This window comes from Rhinopithecus roxellana, chromosome 6, assembly GCF_007565055.1.
Source record: "Rhinopithecus roxellana isolate Shanxi Qingling chromosome 6, ASM756505v1, whole genome shotgun sequence".
Classification (NCBI taxonomy): Eukaryota; Metazoa; Chordata; class Mammalia; order Primates; family Cercopithecidae; genus Rhinopithecus; species Rhinopithecus roxellana.
The window spans coordinates 71,033,287-71,059,119 of record NC_044554.1 but is presented as its reverse complement, the minus strand read 5'-3'; the positions used below and the strand labels follow the sequence as shown (position 1 = coordinate 71,059,119).

Here is a 25,833-nt window from a genome sequence, read left to right as displayed (position 1 = left end):
GGCAGGACACTATGCCAACAGGTGTCCGCAAGGTCCCCGAGCCCCAACGCAGCCTTGCCATAAGTGCAAGGCGTCAGGACATTGGGCCAATGAATGTCCTAACCCTCGTCCACCAGCAGCCCCCTGCCCTGCTTGCCAGCAGGGAGGACACTGGAAGTCTGATTGCCCCACCCTGAGAACAGGTGCTGCGTCTCCACGTGACCCCCTTTCCCAGGATCCTGGGAGCTCCTTCCAGCTCCTACATCTGGACGACAACTACAACTGAAGGTGCCGAGACTCGGGGACCCCCATCACCCTCGCCGAGCCGCGGGTAACTCTCCTGGTAGCGGGTAAGACAATTAATTTTTTAATAGATAGCGGGGCTACCTATTCTGTTTTGCCGTCCTTCTCTGGACCTAGCCTTCCATCCAATATCTCTGTAGTAGGAGTAGACGGAAAGCCATCCACCCCACGAAAAACTCCATTCCTCAGTTGCTGCCTGGCCAACAACTACTTTGCACACTCGTTCCTCATTATACCCTCATGCCCTACCCCCTTACTAGGCCGAGACATCCTGAGCACCTTAAAGGCCTCCATATACATTCCCACCAACTCATCCATTCCCCTTCAACCCCCTCATGACCTGTTGCTCATGCTTTGTGCAAGCACACATGCTCCTCCTATGTCGCCCCCACCCCCCATCTTCCCTATTTCTGTACACCCTCAAGTGTGGGACACTTCCACCCCGGTCATAGCTGCCCACCACCCACCAGTTCTCGTCAAGCTCAAAGATCCCACTCATTTCCCAAACCGCCCCCAATTCTCTCTCTCTCCGACACATCTACAAGGTTTAAAGCCAATTATCACGCGACTACTTAGCCAACATATTCTTGTCCGCACACATTCCCCTGTAACACTCCAATACTTCCAGTTAAAAAGGTAGATGGAACGTATAGGTTAGTACAGGATCTTCGGCTAGTCAATGAAGCCACCCATCCCACGCACCCTGTAGTTCCCAACCCTTACACCCTTCTGTCCCATATCCCCACCAATTCTACTTATTTTACTGTGCTAGACCTTAAGGATGCTTTCTTTACCATACCCCTACACACAGACTGCCAGTTCCTTTTTGCTTTCACATGGGAGGACCCAGACACACATACCTCCACTCAACTGACATGGACAGTCCTCCCACAAGGGTTCCGGGACAGCCACCATTTCTTTGGTCAGGCCTTAGCAAAAGACCTTGCCTCCTGCCCTCTCACTAATAGCAAAGTTCTGCAGTATGTAGATGATCTCCTAATCTGTAGCCCTACCAAACAAGACTCTCTTCTAGACACTGCACCTCTCCTCAACCATTTAGGCTCATTAGGTTATAGAGTATCTAAACACAAGGCCCAAATTTATTGCCAAACCGTCATATACTTAGGAATTGAAATCACCCCAACAACCCGGTCACTAACTACCGACCGCATGGCCCTAATACGTAACCTTCTTCCCCCTCAAGATGCAAAAGAAATTCAATCCTTCCTAGGTCTAATAGGTTTCTTCAGACATTGGATCCCCAATTTTGGAATCCTAGCCAAACCTTTATACGCCGCAGTTAAAGAAACCCCACATGGGCCTTTGTCCAACCCCAAGTTAATCTCGACTCATATCACCCGCTTAAAAGCTTGCCTTCTCTCACAACCCACTCTCTCACTGCCTGATTTCCAGCGTCCCTTCCCACTCTTTACAGATGAAAGGCAGAAAGTGGCAGTTGGTCTCTTAGCCCAGCCTGTCGGTAACACCCACCGTCCTGTGGCCTATCTATCCAAACAGCTAGACCCAACTGTACAAGGCTGGCAACCCTGTCTGCGTGCGCTAGCAGCGGCAGCCTGCCTGACCCAGGAAGCAAAAAAGCTCATTAGAGGCAGTAATCTAACAGTCCTCTCCACATACCATCTTCAGGATCTCACCTCTCATAAAAGTATTAGCCACTTAACTCCATCCCAGCTCCAACTTTTCCATCTCTTATTCATAGAAGACCCCACTGTTACTTTAGAAGTTTGCTCCTCTCTAAATCCAGCCACTTTACTGCCAGACTCTCTTAAACCACCCCATACTAAACATTCTTGTCCTGAGGTTCTGGAGGCTCAACCCCCCAGCCACCTACACTTGCATGACCAGCCCCTTCAGAATGCACAACTAACCCTATTTGTGGATGGCAGCTCCTTTATCAACCCTCAAGGAAACAGACAGGCAGGATATGCAGTAGTTACCTCTTCCACAGTTTTAGAGGCAAAACCCCTACCATAAGTGACCACATCACAGCAGGCAGAACTCACTGCACTAACCAAGGCACTCCTACTATCAAAAGGAAAAACAGTAAACATATACACAGATTCTAAATATGCTTTTCTAATCGCACACACCCATTCAGTCATCTGGAAAGAGAGAGGGTTTTTAACCACCGGCGGTACCCCTATTATTAACAAAAAACCAAATACTCAAACTACTAGATGCACTGTCGGCACCTTCCAAGGTAGCCATTATACATTGTAAAGGGCACCAAACTTCATCTAACCCGGTAGCAGCTGGCAACAATTTCGCTGACGTCACTGCCAAGTCAGCCGCCGGATTTTCCATCCCTAAGCCTCCTTCTGCCTGTTTTCTCTCCCCCCAGTATGCCCCTAATTACACTCAGGAAGAAAAGGCTAAGCTATTACAAAATCCAACAGCCAAACTAACTACAGGTGACTGGATATATATTGATAACAAACTAGTTATTCCTGAAACACAACTCCATACCATTCTAACAGACATACATAATTCTTTACATATAGGACCCAAAGCCTTATATGATTTCCTAAATCCCCTCCTCCACTGTCCAACACTACAAAAACACTTACTTACAATCAACCAGCAGTGCTCTACCTGCCTAAAGGCAAATCCTCAAGGCGCATTGCGTAACCCCCATCCCAGCCATCAACTCAGAGGACACCAACCAGGTGAAGATTGGCAAATTGATTTCACACATATGCCAAGACATAAAAAATTCAAATACCTCTTAACCCTTGTGGACACCTTTTCAGGGTGGATTGAGGCCTATCCTACCACAGGAGAAACCGCTAACATTGTTGCCTCTATACTCACTGAACATATTATTCCTAGGTTTGGCCTCCTGGTCACTCTTCAATCCGACAATGGTCCAGCATTCATCTCTAAGGTAGTCCAACAGGTGGCAGCCCTCCTACACATCACCGGGAAACTCCACATCCCTTATAGGCCTCAGTCTTCTGGTAAGGTAGAAAAGGCTAATGGACTCATCAAACAGCAGCTCACCAAACTCTCAATCGAAACCTGGCAGTCGTGGGTAACTCTCCTTCCCTTATCCCTGACCCGGCTGCGGGCAGCACCTCGAAGCCCAACAGGCCTCAGTCCGTTCGAATTAGTCTACGGACGGCCCCTAACTCTCCAACAAATACCCTCCCTGCCAGCCCCTTTGGCGAACTACCTCCCATATCTCACTCTTCTCAGACAACTCCTAAGACAACACGCTGAGTTAGCACACCCTCCTCCAACAGACGCCTACAACCCACATCTCTCCCTCAGTCCCGGAGACCAAGTATACATAAAAGATATCCAAGCCAAAGACTTACAGCCCAGGTGGAAAGGCCCATACATTGTCCTCCTGTCTACACATACAGCAGCAAAACTCCTAGGACACACGCATTGGATTCATATTTCCCAGCTAAAAAGGGCCCCCACCGGGAACAATCAGTGGACATCAGTTCAACTTTCCCCCACTCGCCTCAAACTTACAAAACTTTCTTAACTAGTTCATGCTCCCTGATCCCTGGCGCTTAGCTCGCTTTCTCACCATCCTCTACATAAACCTATCAGACGTTCAATACATAACCCCAGACCCATATCTACCTCCAGACAATAGTCCAGAGCAGTGGTTCTCCCGTCTCCTAACCTTCATTGAACATCTCCAGTGGCAAGGGACACTCCGTGACTACCCTGAAAATGAAGTCTCATTTTATACTTATATTGCTGTTTCACTCATACACTCAGACCTTTGCTAGTCCACCTACTGTATGGCAATTTTTTTCTCATCACTGAAACTTGGCCACAAGACAGCCAAACACACTCAGTAGCACATAGTTCTGCCAGTTGTCTTCCTTAAGGCTATCAAACTTCTCTCCACACAATAGAGACCCCTTTCTCATGGCTCACACTTATCCGCCAAAGGCTAATCTTAACCTACACTGTGAATATAACCAATCTCTCCCACTGCTTCCTCTGTGAGGCTTTAGAAGTCCCCCGCCTAGTGGCAGCCCGCTGCCCAGGGCCTTCAACACAACTGGTCAAACATCCCACAATTCACTCACACTCCAGGCGCCACTATACCAAAATCCAAATAGCCCAATCCTTCCTTTCCATTATTCAACTCCAAATTCATCCGGAGGTAATCATACTCAGGCACCCAATGGAGGCTAAACAGCCCCCATTGGAGGCTATTTCTGGTACAACTGGTCTCTCTCTCTAAAACTCTTAACCATACAGCCATTAACTGATCCCTCTATGTCCCCGTGTCCTTGGTCCCCAGTCTAACTTTATACAGCCAGGCAGAAGTAGCAGAGCTTTTCCAGCAACTTTCCATGCCACTACACCACTTCCGTCAAAAACGGGCTGTTTTCCTCCCTCTAGTTATTGGAATCAGCTGAAAGCCTGGCCTCCCTGCAGCGCCGAACTACCTCAATAGCCCAAGTAGCTGCCCAAAACAGGCGAGCCCTAGGCTTGTTTACAGCTGAAAAAGGAGGCACTTGTCTCTTCCTTGGAGAAGAGTGCTGCTATTATGTTAGCAAGTCAGGCCTAGTAGACACTAACATTCAAACCCTCAATAAAATAAAAAACTGAGATACAGAACCTTAATACCCCAGCCTTGCCGGGACCTTCCTTCTGGGTTTTGCCCATATTCCAACAAATGCTTCCATACCTCGTTCCTATACTAATACTGTGCCTTATTTTATTCTTCATCCGTACAGTCCAAATGCCAACCATGGGCCCCGACCTTAACAGCGCCCCTTAACAGCAGGAAGTAGCCAGACAGACCACGGCGCCCCTTTATCACTATTATCAATAAAAGGTTGGACTGTTTGGATGAACCGAGGCAAGATGGTGCACTTCCGGGTTCTTCATCCCCCCAACTTTTCCCGCGCGCGCGAAAATGCAGCCGGAGACCCGGGAAGGTGCAGACCAACTAGGCATGCGCCAGGTGATGTCAATCTGAAGAGACCAAGATTTACCTGGTCGCACCTGCGGAACGCCCCCCGACACACCCGTGCCCCGCCTATTGCCCTCCCATTCCTAGAAAAGCGGCTCCGGACGAACGCCACGCACGGACTTCCCAGCTTCCCCACTGCGGTCGGGACTGTTGGAACTCCGTCCGAGAGCTGCACAGGTGACTCTGTGGGCCTCATTTGCCGGAGGCCAACAGACCTCTCCCTACCCACCTTCTTCCCCTGAAGCTAGGTGACCAAAATAAACTTGCAGTTTTGCTCCTACCCTTGCCTAGTCGCTGGTTCTTTTGTGCCCGCTCTGGTGGTCTTAGAAAAACAAATCACTGGGCACTATATTTTATTCAGCATTTCTAGGTATTGGCCGAAAAGGAATTCTTACTATTACCTTTAAGTCTAGCCAAAACTACCAATTTAAATCTTTTGACCAATCCTTTAATTTTAATTTTGCTTTATGAACTTTCCGAATAGTAAGTCTAACTTTTATACGTATGAGAAAAACTGTGTAAGTCCTTCTCACTACATTTCAGAAAAGAAAAGAAGAAACTATTATGATGGGGTTAGTGTATGCAACTAAACACACTGTGTAAAATGTGTCTTATGCATATGTAAATTATAATTATTCAACACCAGGGGACCTTTACAAATACTTTTATAGTCAACTATTGAAATAATAGAAAATATATTGAGCAGCTAATTCACAACTGTCTCATCTCCTTCTCTTATTTGGAAGAATCTTAAAAACCTGACTAAAAAAAGTCTCCTGACACATCACCACATGAACAATCTGGAACCTGCTGGGAGAGAGATGAAGGGCATGGGAAGGTCTGCCTTCCCTGCATGGCTCACAAACATCTCCATCAATGACTAGCTGCAATCTACAGCTATTGCTGTGTAAAGAACTCCAGATGGACCATCCAGCAAGACTCACCCACTTTAATTCAGTTCTTCAGCCGAACTGCCAAGCAGAAGAATATCACCTTTAGGTTTAAAATTTCATTTCTACCTATTTCTCAATCTAATAAACCCCTACTCTTTTTTCCAAATTTTTTACAAATTTGTTCCCTTTACCATTCTAACCTTGTTTGTCATTTCTTTGTTTTTGACTCAGTTTCTTCATAATACGTATAAAATGGCTTCCACAGTGTGTGGCACAGAGTCCCTGCTTCTGTATTTTGGCATGAAATTTAATTTATTTCAATTCAGTAAATATTCTGCCATATTTGAAAATGTACTATTTTTGAAAGTATAAACCACATATTTATCTTGTTAAAAAAAAAAAAACAAAAACACTAACAGTTTAACAGCTCACATAACTCAACTTGTACTCTTAAACGTATCCTCTTACTATAACAAATGACATTTGATTTTTAAATGTCATACACTCCACTGAAAACACTCAAGAAGCAGTAAACATTCCCTCATGCAAGTAGGTCTTGAGCACCCTGTTATGTTATGGACACAGATGTCAGAGCCATGGAGAAACCAGGCTTACCCTTTCAGGATACGTAGATAGCTATGATGTGACCATAGTTACAAGAAAGACATCAAAATACTAAGGAAATTTGGGGAAAAAAACAAAATTAACACAGAATCAAAAACAATAACTTAGGAAACAACTAATTAGGGAGTTATTATTCACATTACAAAGACATTCTTACCTTCACAAAAATATCTGGCTTATGTAAGTGGTGAGATATTTTTATATTTTATGTATTAGTACTTGAAGAAAAAGGTAAAGCAAAAATATTGAAAGGTATTGTGAACTGAAAACAAGTCAGGAAAAAGTGGTGTTTTTGGAATTGTAATAGAACATAATAAAATGTATAATTTAATTCTAAATCTAGGCCAGGCACAGTGGCTTGTACCTGGAATCCCAGCACTTTGGGAGGCCGAGGTGAGATGAACACTTGAGGCCAGGAGTTCAAGACCAGCCTAGGCAACAAAACGAGACCCCCATCTCTAAAAAAAAAAACTTTAAAAATCAGCTAGGCATGATGGCGTATGTCTGTAGTCCCAGCTACTTGGGAGGATAAGGTGGGAGGATCACTTAAGTCCAGGGATTCAAGGTGGCAGTGAGTCATGATGGCACCACTGAACTCCAGTCTGTCTCAAAAACAAAAAATCATTATTACATGTGACAGAATTATAGATTTTGAGTATGTAGCAAGAATTTGAAGATATTACATTTGGAAATTTAAAACTATGATGTTTAGAGGATTCAAAACTCACTAAATCATAAGTAGTTAAAGAACCAAGCTTCATTGAAAAGAAAATGAAATATTATACTCCGAGTAATTCTCTCACACTAGCATTGAGACACAAGGTCTGGGCTCTTGAGATTGTGGTCTAAACTTCAGCTTTCATCAATGAGGGAAGTAACTTTCCAAGTTCACCCAGATAAAAAGGGTCACCTTGGCCGGGCGTGGTGATTCACGCCTGTAATCCCAGTGCTTTGGGAGGCCGAGGCAGGCGGATCACAAGATCAGGAGATCGAGACCATCCTGGCTAACACCATAGAAAATGTATCATAGAGATGGCAGTGAAACCCCATCTCTACTAAAAATACAAAAAATTAGCTGGGCATGGTGGCACACACCTGTAGTCCCAGCTACTCGGGAGGCTAAGGCAGGAGAATTGCTTGAACCTGGTGGGTGGAGGTTGCAGTGAGCTGAGATCGCACCACCACTGCACCCCAGCCTGGTTGACAGAGTAAGACTCTGCTTCAAAAAAAAAGGAAAAAAAAGGTCACCTTGAGTCTACAACACAACTCTCTGTAGTTCAATGGAGATTCTTTTCAATATAGCATATTATTTTATACATTCTCATTCTGAAACTTAAAAACAACCGTATTCCTGAATAGCAAGACAACTGCTTCTTAATTTCTGGCAAAGTTATTGTTTCAGATAGCACTGAATCTATGATCAAAAATCACTAAAGGTGTTGGAGAAAGAGAAAAGTGAACTGAATAGCAAATAATTCAAGGCATTACACCTTTATTATTTCTCTTTTCTCAGGTATGTGTTCAATAAATCACCATCATTTGTTTTATAGTAATTGTTAATATCCTTAACATAAAATTGTAATCTTTGGAGGTGTTTAATTTTTCTCTTAAATTTCATTCTGAAATTAATATTGTCATCCCTTTAGATTATTATTTCATTCTGAGAATCTGACTGTTAACAGGTCCATTTAACTTATTTATAATAAGAACTAATATATTTTGTCTTGCTTTTTGTCCTCTTTATCTTCTATTATTTGGTAATTAAAGTTTTCTTAGCATTTAATTTTCATATTATAATAGTTTCTTTAAAAATTTTAAAGACATAACCCATATTTTCTCTATTTATTGAAAAAATAATTTTTTCAGTGGCTCTATATAACATGAGGAATAGAACCTGTTTTATTGTTCCATTCATTATTTTGACAAACTCGAGAGTTTAGGATTCACATTTTGTAATAACTACTTAATTATATTTCTATAACCTATTTCAGGAATCATTTTTCATGTTTAATTGAGTTGCGAAAATATTTTACAAGAGTAAAATAAACTATGTATGTTTTTTATTACTATTCTAATTCTTCTACATCTTAAGTTTCACATTTCTGAAGTCATACTCATTTATCTCTCAAATGTCAAGAATTCTCCTTTAAATATGTTCAGCAATGTGAATTGTATATTTTTTCCTTTTTGGGGGTTTTTTGGTTATAGAAACTTTTTTTTAAGTCCAATTTTATAGACTTTTTTAATTGTAGAGAAGCATGATAGAGTGATCAAGATTTTGAGCCATAACACTTATTTCATAAGAATAATATTCTGCTGGGAAAGCACAATAGAAATAAGACTTCGAGGAGAAAAAAACTAAATTTCTTTTTTTTTTTTTTGAGACAGGGTCTCACTCTGTTGCCCAGGCTAGAGTGCAGTGGCATGATCTCGGCTCACTGCAACCTCCGCCTCTTGGGTTCAAGCAATTCTCCTGCCTCAGTCTCACGAGTAGCTGGGATTACAGGCACGTGCTACCATGCCTGGCTGGCTAATTTTTGTATTTTTGGTAGAGACGGTGTTTCACCAGGCTGGCCACCTGGTCTTGAACTCCTGACCTCGTGATCTGCCCACCTCGGCCTCCCCAAATGCTGGGATTACAGGCATGAGCCACTGTGCACGGCCAATAAAATTTTCAATGATTGCAAGTAGATATAAAATCACAAAAGTATTTAGATTCTATTGAACATGTTGCTGAATGATTTAGTGGTTTTATCTTAGAAACTGGTATCCACCTGCAACTATTCAAACTCATGATGAAAGACTCAGGAGGATCTAGAGTTGTATAAAATTATTTTAAGGGACATATTGGCAAAACAGTTAAAGACTAATATGATTGCTCTTTCCTATGTTGTCTTTTACAGAGATATACTCCTTCCTTGATGTCTTTTGAGATCTGTGGATTAGTCATACTAAACAAAATAGTAAGTTAACTGAATTTAGTTTCTTGTGTATTTATAACCTCTGTATATCCCCTTGTGTTCTTATGGATACTTTTTTCCTCCCTCTCATTCATTCACCCGTGCACTTATTCATCCACCAAATATTTATCATGCATCTACAGTGAATTCTTCCAGGCTTTGGGTAAACAACAGTGCCCCAGAATTGGGGGGAAAAAGCCATCTCACACAGTGAGAATGGAGAAGATAAGTGAATTACAATTAAGGAGCTACTGAAAATAATTTTGGGTGGTGAATTGTTTTGCAGGAAAACAAAGCAGAGGAAAGAGACTTCTAAAGCATTCTATTTTTAATAGTGTGGTCAGAAAGGCCTCTCTGAAGACAATCATATTAAGGCATTTCAACTGGAAGTGAAGGGAAGATAAACCAGGTTTAACAGATGAATCTGCCATGTCAAATGCAAATTCCACTTTCATTTTATCCCCTCAATTACTTACTTATCCTTATTCTTTCATACTTATTTTTGACAAGGCTTTAGAAAAATCATTTTAAGTTTTATATATCTCACTTTTCTGTAATATAAGAAAACAATAATAGACCTCACAGGGTTTTGAGAGAATTGGAGAGAACTGACGTGGGAGCGCCCAGCACAATGCATGCCTGTTACACAGTGGTCTCCCAGTGAATCTAATTTGGTTGTCAGGGAGCCACCATCCTCCTCTCACTTTATTCTTTTTGACTCTTAGAAGAATTGTTTCATTTTGGGTACCTGATGCAGGTGTTACTATAACACAGTGAGCACCTGACTGACTTGGTGATTGAACTCTCTTCAAACCACATGCTTCCACACTGAATGAGCTGAGGGCTGCTGACGCTCCATGTTTCTGACTTCTGTCTCCTGGCCTCACTTGGCTCTCCCCACCCTTACCTTTCTTCCCACTCTCAGAGGATGTTTCTTTTCTTTTTCTTTTTTAGAGACAGGATCTCACTCTGTCACCTAGGCTGGAGTGCAGTGGTGTGCTGATAGCTCACTGTAACCTCAAATTCCTGGTCTCAAGTGATCCTCCCACCTCAGCCTCCCAAGTAACTGGGACTACAGGTGCATGCCACCATGCCCAGTTAATTTTAAAAATATAGAGAGACAGTGTCTCACTACATTGTCCAGGCTGGTCTCAAACTCCTGACCTCAAGCAATCTCAGTTTCTGGAGTAGCTGGGATTATAGGTGTCGTCACCATGCCCAGTCTGTTTTCACATTTTTATCAGCAAACAAAGAACATAGTGGCTGTGTTGATAAAGATGCTTCATGGAAGAATATGTCAATTTATAAGAAACTGTGAAAGTGAGGAAAAGTGATAATATATCTAAATGTAGTTTTAGATGCTACATTTGTCTATTTCTAATGGACATTATCTTAAATATACATTATAATGTCTTTTAAAAATTATTGCTTTCTTAAAAACCAAATGTTGATTACTTTCAAAAGCTCTTTACATAATCAACATGTTCATATTGTCATGTGTTAAAGAGTACAGACTTGATGTGTGTAACCCACCAAAAACACTAAAAATTTACTTGCTATTTATGATCTAGCCTTATAAATTAGTTGTCAAAAAGCATGTGAGGTGAAATGCTCATATTAATGTGCATTTTTCTTCACATAACCTGAAGTACAACTTGAAGTTGCCGTTTTATGCTATAAGTATTGTATCTTTAGTTAGCTTTAAACTGAGACAATTATTTTCTAACATGCTGAAGATATAAAGTTGTAAGTACCAATTTAACAAGTCTTTGAAGATACAACAACAAAAATCAACAAGTCAGAAACTTCAGGTTTAGAGGAATCATTCCATTTCTAGAGGCATGGTCACTTAAATGGCAAAGTATTGAAACATTTGCCTTTAGCTTTTAACTTCTTTAATATTTTGTTTAATATCTAAAACATCACCCAACAGACCTAGGCTCTGTCACAGATAATTGAGCCTAGAGAGATAACAAAGAGTACAGATGGAAGAGTAATAAAATACCAACAACTAACAAAGCTGTCACTGACAATCAGGAAATGTGACCCATGAGACAACTGAAAAAGGTGCAATCTGGCTTTTCGAATACATCGACTCCAGAAGCTACAACCTATTAATGCAGTCTTTTGGGCTCGCTGATTCCTGGCTCTATTTCCATAAAATGTTGCCATATTTCATCCTTCTTTTAGTTCCTTTAGTACCCAAGAGATCTTACTTTTATCCATCCCCTTTGCAAGGTCATGATAAGTCACATTCCCAAGGCCAGAAGTAGAACAAACCCACAGGGTAAATTCAGGTGTTCCTGAATAGTATTAACACCTGTAGGTGCTGGTTTACTAGCCAGTTACCAGTTCACAGGTAATCTGGAGAAGTTGTACTCAGACCTGTATCAGTTTGTGCTAATAGTTAAAATATGCTGCTGAAAGACTAGCAGGAGTCACCCTGTTCCCTGTGCTCCCAGTTAGAGGCAGTCTTGCAGCCTCTACTCTGCCTCGTGACCACATGCCAGGGAATTAGATAGAAACAGGTGGTTTGACCTATTCTGATCTGGTATTTGTTTTCATTTACGAGCTTACTTGTGTATTTCTGAACAAAGCTTATATAATTTACTATGTTGAAATTGAAAATCCCTTCAGTGGAAGCACAGCAATGACAAACATTCAATATCTTTTACCCAATCCACTCTTAATAACTCCGTAAAGAATGGATTTGTTGAGAATTGGGAGATATGAATAGACTTTAATCTGGGGACAGCATGAAATCAGGTTTCAGCATTACTGCTTTTGATAGGACACCTAAGTTGCTGTAGTACCACAAGGTATCTGCATCTGGTATACGAAACCTCCCATTTTGTTCTCAATTGCCAACCTGTGCAACACCTGTCTGTGTCCACACATGTAAGTGCTAACTATGGGATTCTAGAGACCACAGCATTTAGGTTTGTATGTTGTATTCCTACTGCAGGGATCATGTTAACAGCTGGCAGCTTAGCAACTGCCACCATCTAATTTCAGTGAAGATTAAGGCTTTAAAAATCCTTAGCTGGAAATGTTCTTGGCAGAGGCCAAAGGTGCTGCTGGAGTTATTTAAAAAACCAAACTAAACCAGAGCTGAATTTAATCATGAAAAATGAATAAATCTTCACGATCCAGAGAGACTGGACAGGAATATTTATTGTTAACTGTCTTGTCCAAATGGTGTAAAGAGATTTAGCATTTGGTGTACAAATTAGAGAAAAGAAAGTCATTCTTTTCGGAACAATGTTGAGGAAGATTTGCATATGTTTATTTACTTAACGAATACTTAGTTTTTACTCATGTACCAGGCAGTGTTTAACGTTCCACAGATAAAGTAGACTAAAAGAAAGATAAAGTCCTTCTTTTCATGGAACATACATTCTAGAAGGGGTAAAGAGATCATAACAAAAATAATGATAAACATATAAATGTAAAAAAAAATTAATTGGAGATAAATGCCCCTAACAATATCAAACAGAATAATGCGACAGGGAATGAGCTGAGGGGTACTTCAAGTTGCCTAGGTGGAAAAGGCACATTTGAAAAGGCAACATTTGAACTGATATCTAAATGGATATGAAGGAATGAGCCAGACATGAGGAAAATAAAAGCTGTAGGATGTTCAGAATTTCTACAGAGGGGGTTAAGGGTGGCCTAACAATCTAGGTGGAAGAAAACTAAGGGACTTAATCCAAAGGTGTATTTACACAACAATGACACTAAAAATAACCCCAGTTTATATATTTATTTGAGGTGCCTTTAGTGGGGCTATCTGGTGACTTAAAGGTGCTAAACTCCTACTCTTGGCACTGTAATTAATCTGAGGAAAGAGTTTTAGAAGTCAAGATGTAGCTCAGTGACACAAAATAACTATTCAAAGAGGAAGCTTGAGGCCAGAATATTTAGGACCTCCTCTAAGACATGGTTATGAGCTATTCTAAGTGCAAAGGGAGTTCCTGGAAGGATTTAAGCAGCAAATTGTCATAATGCGAGTTATGCTTCAAATAGATCATCTCACGATGTGAAGAACAGATTGTTAAGGAGGATGGAAGTGGAAGTAGAGAGAACAGCTAGGATGCCATTGTAGGAATCCATGTGAAGATGATGGTGGTTTCAACTACTATGATAGTGGAGAAGATGGAGATGACTGGATGTAAATGGAATGCTGTTTTTGCTATGGAATAGCAATCTTTTCTGCCATGAGGATAAGGAAAAAAGAGGGATCAAACATGACACCTAGGTTTTGATTTAAGTATGTTCAGATAGAAGTCAATTTCATATTCCTTACAGAGGTTTGGGAAGGAACCTAAATTAAAGGAGGAATATGCATTTATTTAACAAATATTTACAGATTCTCCACTATGCACAGATTCAGGCACACTACTTGTGTAGGAGATTTTATACACATACCTGTAGATATAAAGACATATATATGCATATGAATGCATACACAGAAATACACACATGTACACACTCTGAGCAATTTGAAATGGAATCTTGTAGAATAATTTTCAAAAAAATTAAGCTCACAAAATGTAAACTATTGTGGATTTTTAGCCAGCAATTTATTTCATTTCTATAAGAATACTCCCACATATATATGAAGATTAATATACAAGAATTATATTGTATGGTGGCATTACTTTTTTCTCCTCCACAACAAAAACAACATTCGAAGTGGCATTGTTTGATTTAAAAAACTTAAATGTTCAAACAAGGAGGACTGTTAAAAGTATGTAAATTTATAATATAGAATCCAGTTATTTATTTATTCACTTAAAAGGTTTTTTTTTTTTTTTTTTGGACAGGGTTTTGCTCTGTTACCCAGGCTAGAGTGCAGCGGTGCAATCATAGCCTACTGCAGCCTTGAACTCCTGGCCTCAAGTGATTCTCCTGCTTCAGCCTCCTAACATGCTGGGATTCACGGCACCTGGCATTAAATAGATTCTTATATATTGATATGGCAACTTCTCATGGATATATTTTTAAAGGGGAAACAAAGCAACTCATAGAATAAAAATACACGAAATGATTCCATTAGGAATGAGTGGATGTGTGTTTCACACAGTGATGAATTAAAGGTGCCTAACTCCTTCCAAACAAGTTTGGAAGGCCACACTATTAGCAATGGCTACTTGAATACTTTTGCAAAGGATAGTAGAATAAGGTGGTAGTGCCAGCAGGAGTGTCGAAGAGGCCTTTCATTTTCTACCATAAAAATTGCATGGTTTGATTTTTATCCTACACTGAGCATGTCCTGGGTTTGTAAATTTTAATCCAATTTAAAGCATAAAGCTAAAAAGTCATTATGCCATGATTTTCTTGATTTGGCAACAATGCGTCTGTTCATTTCACTTTATCTTACTGCCATAAGCAAACATCAGCTAGTGTCCCAGACTAAACCTGGAGCATAAAACTGAATTTCACGTCCTTCAGGTGGTAGCTTCATTCTCAAGTGAGTGAGAGGAGTCAGCTGTAGTGGGTCCCCATGTGTGCTGAATATTTCAGAAATCAATAGGATGGGCAGCCACTTCTTTATGTTAAAAGCAGATCTTGATGACATCTCACTAACAGAGTGCCTCTCATACATCTGCAGCAGGTATGGATCACTCTGTGGCATGGCTGACCGTTTACATCCCATGCCAACTCAGCTCATATGTAATTAACATTATGTCTTGATAGCCTGCTGTTGTTTGCAGCAACTTCAAGTCATGATTCTGACACATCAACAACAAGCAGTGAACACTTTGATACAGGGCCAAAACAATACAGACGTCTATTCAGTTTCCAATGATGTCACACAGTCAGTGGCCTTCATGAGCACAGGCCTCATTATGTCATCAATCCCTGGCCATTTTTCTAATAGAGTAACACTGTTTTGTACTTCATGAAATGAATGATCCATAGTGATTTATCATGTATCTGTTTGTCTTCAGATCAACTGTAGTTATGAGCATCAATGTAATCATAGCAGTATGGCAGAGAAAATAGAAGTTTGACAGAACTGGATTTGCTTGACTCTACCACTTACTAAACTGCCCAATCCTGAGTAAGTTCCAAAACCCCTCTCTGTATTATTTTCTTATCTGTACAATGGGTATAATAATAATAGCTACCCTCATAGGCTTATTCTGATAAGATAAAGTATTACAAATGTTTTACATAAATGCTTGCCACACAGTAATTGCTTAATGAGTATTAGATTTAATATAGCAATAATTATGTTAATTGGGGAGTGCTTCAGAATTTTTTTTTTAACTACAGAATATGGAACACCTGGGACATACATTTTTGAATAGGCATTAGAATATAAAATGAAGTAATAATTGATTTGCTCAAATCTCAAATACAGAGTGTTAAAGGTATCAGATTATTTTATTATAATGAACTACAATATATTAAAGTATCTTAAGTACTTTACACCAATTATGTCATCCAAATGTAATACAAAAACACTGAACAAGCACAAGAAAAGTAAGTAACAAACATATACAAGTTTAATTCTGGTAGTATTTTAAGCATATTCTTCAAAATCACTGTTCTTTCAATTTGGCTTGAACTAAAATTTACCTTCATTAAAAAAAAAGAAGCCTCTTAGAGAGCATTAAAATCTATTTATTACTATAACTATATTGGCATCAGAATATAAACAGATACCAAAATGATCTTACTTAGAAGCCAAATAAACACTCAATACTAACAAATCATTTATTTTCCCACCTTTTGACTCCAATTTAAATGTTTACATGAGAGTCTTTGAAAAGTCTTTTCACCTCAGTGGCTCCTCGAGTGTTCACTTTGAACAATGACTTTGCAGCTGGCCAAACCTTACTCTCAATCAATTTTTATGAGTACAAATTCTTGAGCTGATGGTTGGATTTCCAGCGATATCACTCATAATACACACTCACAAGTGGTGATGAGATTCACATTATCAACAGAGCACCATTCTGCCGATGGCAGCGGCAGACACAGCAGGGGTATACTGTCCTCCCTATGAAAATGATTCCTTCACCTTTCAATAATGCAGCCTGCAGGTATAGACCTACAAACTATGTGTGGATAGAATCAGAACTGTCTTTAAAAATACTAATAAAAACTACCCAGTTCCTCCCAATGGGTCATTCTCATTGAATCTCTATACATACCCATCTTGATTTTTAAGTGTGTACCTTCAATTTGCCTTCCCATTACATTTGGAATTGAATGGAAGATTCACTTGTGTTTAAAACTTGTCAGAATACTGACATGGATTCTCAGTACATTTGGGCATGGAATTCTCTGCATGAATGCATGTGGATATATGCACATATATGTGTGGAAAGTAAATATATAATGCTAAAACATGACTTCAAATTTTAAGAAGAAACCTCAGGTAGAATAAATTCAAATTCATTATAATTTGGTGGTACTTTCTTAAATTTAAATTATGAAACATATGGGTTTGCCTACTTTGAATTAACTTAGATAACCCTTTTAAAATGTAAAGCATATTTTTGTTATTGAGAAAACACTTTTAGCTCCCCAAAGACATGGTTAATCTTCCCCCCAAAACACACCAATTAATAGTCTCAAAGTATTACAATTCCTTCCTTCATTTCTAAACTCTCTTATGAGTAATAATCAAAGTATACATATTTGCCTTATAACTTCTGAGTCTTATGATCATATGCTAGAAAATAAGATAAGGGGCAAAGGATTACTTGGAACCTTACCTGGCAAAAAGCATGAGGTGATAATTTGACCTCTTAAGACTGATCTGCAAAAGTCTAACTTTCATATTCAAAAAATCAGTTAAAACAATCAAATAAAAAATAAAAAAAAAACAGTGACTAATGCAAATAACATACTAAACATCTGTGGTTATTGGGTTACATTCCCATGTTCTTTCATACCTATTTCCACCAGTTAAGATCTATGCTTACTAAGTTAGCTGGGTTTGTTCCCAAACTAGTTTATGCTAAAAACATTAGATATTGAAATTATGTAGTTAAATGAGATTTTACATAAATGCATAAAATAACTGAAAAAGAAGCTGCTGTTTCCAGGAAAAGTCAGCTGAATGCTTTAGAAAAACTTGATAAAGACAAGTCACTAACACAACCTTGTCGAATTAGATATGAGTGAAATATATCCATAAGATATAAATAAGTGTCCAGAAATATCTATTAAAATTGCTTAGGAAATGCATTTAAATTCATGCACCAATGTAAGAAACTAAATGTGGAAACTGTAGGAGATGCCTTAAGGTTTTTGAAAAATAGATCACTCACAACCCCAAACAGGTAACCTTTTTCAAAGCAAATGCTAGGGCTCTATATAAAAAAATTAAATCTGTGTGTGCATGTATATGTATCTTTTATTAAAGTTGACCGACTATTAGTTCTAATCACGTAAGAAGAGATTACCTTTTAGCTAGGAAAAAAAAAAAAATAGGCTGGCTGTTTGCCATGTAGATAAAACTACTTTTCACTGAGTTTTCACACTTTTCATGGAGTTACCAGGCTATCATGGGACATCAATAAAGTAATTTTATCCAGCAATTGATGGATGGCTGTACGTACTTGCTGGAAGACAGCAAATGATCATTTTCCTTCCTTGGCATTTTACCATGTCATTCTGATCTCGTCCAGTTAAGCTTGTTTAATGTGTGCCATTGGAATCAATGAGATTTTTACAGAATGTTTTGTGTTAAGAATTCTAAGAGTGGTACTCTTGTCATATATTGGGAACAAAATAGCTTGGATTTATCATGGACTGGAGTGACTATTACTTAGAAGGGTATTCTTTAATATAAATTTAACTTAATTAGTATGTTTTATGAGCAAAGTTATTCATGATTACAAAGAAGAGTCAGCCAAACTGCACGTTCTGATAATATATGTTCAGAATCTAATCATAAACAAATATATACCAGGCAAGTTGACTTAAAAACATATTTATGTGAACAGGTGATTTTTTTGGCTTATTTGTACTAAATGTGGCATATTTGCATTAAATGGCAGCATATTTGCATTAAAATGCCAGTTAGTACAAATATAATATTTATATTAAAATGAATGATTATATGTATTATGCTTTATATATAAAATATAGAATGATGCAGTGGTTCTCAAGGTATAGTCTTGGAATCCCAGAGATCTCCAAGATATTTTCAGAGGGTCTACAAGGTCAAAACTGTCTTTATAAGAATATTCAGAAGTTATTTGCCTTTTTCACACTTTTTCTCCGATTAGTATAAAATTGAGTTTTCCAGAGGCTACATTTTATCTGATATTGCAAAAAACTGAATGCAGAAGCTGATGCAAGAATACAGTTACCTTCTATTAAGCCAGAGGGTAAAGAGTACAAAAGCATAAAACAATGCCACTTATTTCGCTAAATTGTTTGCCTTGGAAAACAGTTATTTTACATAAAAACTTTAGTGTTAGCATGTAATGAATGTACTGCTTTTATTTAAAGTGGCTTAAACATATTTTAATTTCTAAAACAGTAAATTTTGACAGATATAACCCACATAAACACATTTTGACAGCTGCTATCTTAAGAGTGATTATTTAACAGGAAAAAAGGACTAACCTGAACTAGAACAAAGTAACGTTTTTTCCATCTTTTCCAAACCTTCTGTCCAAGGGCATACAGATATCTGGAAAGAAAAACAAAAGCCAAAGAATACTGAAGATGAATAATGTTGTGCTTCCATGTAATCATATTTCTTCCATAGGTATTTATTTCTGAGACCAGCCTGCAAAAGGCAAAGTTTAGCTCATTAGGAAAGTGAGACAACATGCAGCTTCTGTGTTACAAAATGAGTTAGCTTATTCTCGGTTCTTAAAAGGGAATTGATTTATGTGACTTATCAATTTGTCAGTCCTTACCACAAATTGAGCAAAGTAGGAGTTAGAAAGGATAATCAAAGAATCAGTAGGAATTTTATTCTTACATGCAATTCTTAGGAGAGACAAAGGCTATTAATTGAGGACATAGTTATCAATGCTTCAGTTCTCAGGTGACTGAAGCTGAGTAGTGCGGCCTGAAGAGCAGCCAGCTGCAGAGCCAAGAATCCAGGGTGAAGGGTCACTGTCCAGCTGGGTGACCCCAAAATGTGCCTGCACCAATCTCAGTCTCCATGTCCTCACCTATCAAATGGAAGGATGGATTTGCTGATTTCTAAGGTCTCTGCTAGCTCCATCCTTATGGGATTTACCTGACTTATGAAAGCATCTCACTGCAAATTTTTTAATTACAAAATTCAGATAGTAATGAATATGCCATTGTGTAGTTTTACATAGTTGCAACCACGGCTTTTCTTTAACTTTGCATTGACCTTAGTAAGCTGAATTGAAATGATTAGCCAATCATTTGAGAATATTATTCTTACTGAATATACAGGTGATATACTGAAATATCAGGGAGGAAAAAGAAGAAATTAAAAATTAGTGTGACCCTGTTGTGGAGAGCTATTCCAAAATTATGCCACAAAATTATAAACACATTCCCTACAAAAGTGGAAAATATTGCTAGAAGTTTAAAATATGACAGGTAGAGGCCTAATTTTAAAATTAAAGAAAGATTTTTCAATATTTTATCATAATCCTTTATTCTGAAATGAAGGATTCACAGTGCAGAGGCTGTTCAAACTAAATTTATATATAATTCTGAGTGTTTTTTTTTTAAAGTATTATGATTAACTATTTATTTAGGGGCTTAAGATTTTTAGACTTCCACAACTTTTAAAGCTAAAATCTTAGGCTGAATCTTTAGTTTCTGTCTTATTAAAATAATCCTATTTTGCAAAACACAATAAACATACTGTTTTCCCCCCTCCCCTCTTTAGAAACAGTGACAAAGGAAGTTGGTTAAGGTGTGGGGAATGAATGCACACTCATTCACTACTAGTGGGAGTGTAACATCTTGGGAGATGATCTTTCTGTAGGATAACATGTCAATACATAGAAATAGTCATATTCTTTCATTCCCGAATGTATTAAGGTAATAAAGAGGTGCATATAAAGGTGTATGCTGTAGGGATACATAGAACAGTGTTGTTTATATTATTGGAAACTGATAACAAATGTCCAGCAGCAGTAAAATTATTCAATACATGCTGGCATATCCACAGAGAAATACCATGTTGCCAATGAAATTATGTTTTTGATAAAATTAATAACATAGAAAGTATCACATTGTAATACTATATGAAAAGAGTAGGATTCAAAACCACACACATAGTTAATGATTTGGAACTTGTCAAAGAATATGTAAAAATAATTCAAAAATATTACTAATAGTATCTCTGAGTGGTAAAGTTATGGCAGATTTAAGTATTCTTCTTAATTCCCTGAAAATTCCCAGAAATTTTCAGAATCCAGGGGGAAAAAAAACCATGGAGTCACTAAAAGTCAAAATAAAAACAAAGTTCTTGCACTGTAAAACATCACCCAAATAGTCCAAACCAATTATATATTTTCTTTCAGCACATCAGCTAACTGAAGTGTTTGGTGAACTTCTATTTAGCATTTATGATATGCCCTTAATTCATTCCATCATCTGTGCTTGTGGATGGAATGTGAATTCATTTCATGACTGGCTGAGACATTACTGCTCTTATTCTTACCTGTTCATTGTTTCTTCTCAAGGACCCCTTAAAACCCTTTGCTCCACCTTTGCTCTAGCTTCTAATTTCTTCTCTGTGGTTCTAGTGACAGGTATTTAGTTGCTCTTTCTCTGTCTTTCCTCTGCAGTTTCCTGTTTTGAAATGCACATACCCAAGCTCTTATTTCAGGGTTAACAGCAATGACCTCTGGAGCTAGATACTGTGGACATGACAGGTGCCCTCTATGAAAGTGAACTGGCAAGATATGCACCAAATAGCTGGCTCGGAGCCACAGACAGCATCTGGAATGACCTTTGCCTGTAACCACAGCCTGCTTCTCAGCTCTTTCAAAGTGTCTCACTTTGCAGACTGCTGGGCAACTGGGTCATATACAAGTGAAAGTAAATAGTGACACACAAACCATCAACACCACAAGCTACTCAGTGTCAGTCTTGCTGACAGTGAAGGTCCTGCATGAAGAATAATAATCAGCTGCAACATCATCAAAATGATGGATTAACAAATTTGCTTAAAATGTTGGGTTACTTTGAAGACAGAAAGCAGGGGGACAGAGGGACTAATGATATGGGAAAACTCTTATAATGTTATGTTTTAAAAAGGTAGTCACACGAGTTCATATTATATGCATACAGAAATATCTAGAAAAATGCAACAAAATGTTAATCTTATAGTTAATATCTCATGAGTGACATTAAAGATGAATTTCATACTATTCTTTATGCCTTTCTATATTTCCACTATGTCTACATTGGCCATGTCTTCCTTTCACTGTTTGAGTAAAGTTTATTGGTATAGTTTACATAAAGTAAAATTTACCTGTTTCAGGAATCTGATTTGGTAAGTGTTGACACAGTCATGTAACCACCACCACAATCAACTTATAGAACATTTCCACCTCCCCAAAAGTCTCCTTATGCCCTTTATGATCAATCACTTCCTTACATCCCTAGCTCTGGCAACCCCTCATTTGATTTCTGATCTTATCATTTTTCTTTTTCCAGAACATATAATTGGAATTATTCAATATGTAGCCTTTCTGTCTGACTTCTTTCATTGAGTAGAATGCTTTGGTGATTCATCCATGTTGTTGTATGTAGTTAATATCAGAAGCCCACTCCTTTCATTGCTAAGCAATATATTCCATTGTAGGGATTTGCAAGAATGTGTTTATTCACTAGTTGGTGGATATTTGTTTTCACTTCTTTGGATATCATAAATAAAGCTATTATAAACACTTGTGTACAAGTCTTTTTGTGTAAGCATGTCTTCATTTCTCCTGGGTAAATATCTAGGAGTGGGATTGTGGGGTCATATTTAAAGTACATGTTTAACTTTACAAGAAACTGCCAAATTGTTTTCCAAACTAGCTATACCATTTTTAGTTACCATCAGCAAATGTATAAAGGTACATCTTACTTTTGTAATCAGAAAAAGTTACCATTATTAAATATTTGGGGGATTGTGGTCATTACTACTATACATATGTATTTCTGGTATGGAGACCAAAGATAAAGTCCTTTATCTCATTATCTTGAGTACAGTGGAGACATCCTATAAGCTTTCATGCTTAAATGGGTTTTCTAGTTTCCAAGGTCATTCTCAAGTTTTGGAATTTAGAGTAGTCTAAATTCCTTGTAGATGGGTAATCCTTTTACCTCAGAAGGCCTGGAACGTGGAGGGAATGAGGAAAATGGAGCAAAAATCTTTTCACTATTTGGTAACTATCAGATAATCCATTTACTAGAAGACATCTACAAAACTAAAAAAGCATTTTCTCCTAACCCATCTTATGCCTGGCATTACTGTTGAATTACTATTCTTTGTTGTTGTTTCTTAATGTTCAGTGTTAGGTTATAATTTTTTTTTTTTTTTTTTTTATGGTATCTAAGGCCAAAAAGAGTTCTATTTCAGAAAAATACACGAAAGTTACATTTAACCTGATACTATGCTCTACTTAGGCAATAGATTTTATTCATTACATTTACAGGCTCTAGTATCCTTAATTACAGAAAAATGAGTTACTCTATATAGAAAGACTGTATATATATCTATAGCCAATTTTTAAAGAATCTGCGTATAAAAATCAAGTTGACTTCAAACAGTTAGAAAATATAACTTGATCTTTAATGATTAGGAAGAATCCCATAGCATCTGAGAGTCACTGTTATAAAAATAAATTATAACTGCATAATGCTGTAAAAGGAAAATGAACAGCTGATAAAATTAAATATAACCATTTATTTGACATACAATGGAAATGGCATTAATTTAACAGATCTTTGATAGCTATTAACTTGTCTTAAAAAATCCGTTTTTAATGTTATTATCATTTGCATTCTGGACAATTGGCATTTTATTGCTTTATAAAGTATGAATCTACCAAATAAACATATAGAAAAATATTACCTAAGAAATGTGTGTGTCAGGCTGAACAGAGAGTACCTCGGCTAGGTGTACTAGAGATTTGCTAGTGGGTCTATGCTGCAGCTGTATTCTCCCTCAATATTTTGTAACCTGCTGAGTCATTACTAGCTTCCTCATGATTGTATGATTAACTCAAAGAAGTTTTTTTTTTAAGGGTATGTAAATAAGACCTGTCAAATACCAGTCAAACTGGGAACACACATTTAACTGGGTTTTATGTGACAATTTACAATGTTATCCAATAAAATAAGTATCTATCACACAGCATGAGAGAAGCATTTTCTAATGAGTACTGTGAGTTTTTTTCACCTGATCTTAAAGAGGAAAGCAGATTCTGTGTGTGTGTGTGTCTGAGGGCTTTTTAACATTCATTTCCACCAACCTACAGAATTTGGTTTTAAATATTTTGTTGTCATCTTTGTCAAATTCTTTTAGTTAAATCAGAAATGAATGGAAAAACAAAAGAACACAAATATCATCAGTTTTCACGGCCATGCTACATTCTCCAGTACTCTATTATGGTCCTGGGTTGGTGGTGGGGCTGGTGGGGAGGTGGAGGGAATCCCTAATCAAAGTTAAATTTGATCCAGTAATTATTTGAATGGGGTTAAAAGAGGTATTCCATTGTACATGACATTTTTACAAGCACATATTTCCAAAACTAATTTAACTATAACACTTTTTCTATTGAGCTATTTCCAATGCATCACAATACTCATGTAACTAGAGTGTTTTGGATTATTTTAAAATAACCGCTCAGATACTATTTAAAGTATTTGTCTTCATGAACACATCCAACTTAAGCAAGGTATTAAGAAGTTGTTCCCTTTGAACAACAACAACAAAAAATTGTCTGCTTAACTTTAAAATCTTTTCTTCTTGCATGGGATTAGGTAACAAAGAAATTAGCAAGCACTGACACAAAGCTCGGATTTAACACACAAGAGTAAAGCCTGGAAGCATTTGGTTCTATCAGTCAGTATAAACATAGCAATAATCATAAAGTATTAATCCCTCTTCTGGGTTATTCCAAATGGAGAGCACTATTTGCTCCAAAGAAACACATATCTGATTGCTAGGAAACAAAGCACAAAGACAACTAAATATATACCAGTTTCTTTCCCCTATGACTTAAAAAAAAAAAAAAATCCAGCTATTCTTAGGTCATATTGTATCATCAAATATCAGAGATATGAAGAAATGAAACTTTCAAATTTTTGATTATATATTTAATATATGATTTAGAAGTGTAGAATATATTTTATGCTGTTTGGAAAAAAAGTCAAGAGAAAACAGTTTTTTAAATGGTATTTGCCTAATTGATTCTTTTTTTAAAGGAAATGACCAGTCCTTAAGCCAAAATAACTACTACCAACAAGGCAAATAGTATATTTTAAAAATCTTCTATATCTATAGTTATGTATAGTCAGTAGAGTATCTCAGTACCTACATTAAAAATTATACAACCTTTTTGGCGTCAACATGATTTTTTAAAGAGTCAACTATTAATAAGGTAGCTGGAAGACAACACCACAATTACTTCTAAAAGCTTTCATTTGTGAACAAAAATAGTCTCTATGAAATCCATCAGAATGTTCTGTGACAGTAGGAACAAAAACTTTTCTTTAGAAAGACTTCCTGATCATTAACATATGTATTTTAGTACCAATGAAATTGTTCTTGGCAATAGATTTGTTGAGTAAAATGAAGTTTAGTAAAAATAAATTTCAAGCATTAATGGTGCTATGTTGATACGACAAAACTATTTTAAATGCTTGTCTTTACATAGTACCCGGTTGAATGTGTGCATGTGTTTTTTTAAATGCATTCATATGTAATATTCTGATTTGTTTTCTTTTGAGCCAAAAACCTCAGAAATAAGTTTAACTATTTAGCCATTTTCCTTTAAATACTATATATTCTTGGCTAACATTTATAATCACAAAAGTCAATGACATTTTAAGAACTCATTTTCTGATTAAAAACTTGAGATTTAACCCATCTTCATATCACAATATGTTTGAACTAGATCCCATATTATTCTAG

General features: G+C 37.6%; 1 protein-coding gene across 4 annotated transcripts in view; it reads right to left on the bottom strand.

Moving 5' to 3' along the window:
• CADPS2 (calcium dependent secretion activator 2) overlaps positions 1-25,833 on the bottom strand; it is a 602,646-nt gene that overhangs the window by 197,375 nt on the left and 379,438 nt on the right. For all 4 annotated transcript variants that reach the window (XM_030932945.1, XM_030932946.1, XM_030932947.1 and 1 more), the window contains exon 9: positions 19,326-19,392. In XM_030932945.1, the coding sequence (XP_030788805.1) occupies positions 19,326-19,392 (67 nt within the window). The remainder of the gene's footprint in view (positions 1-19,325; positions 19,393-25,833) is intronic.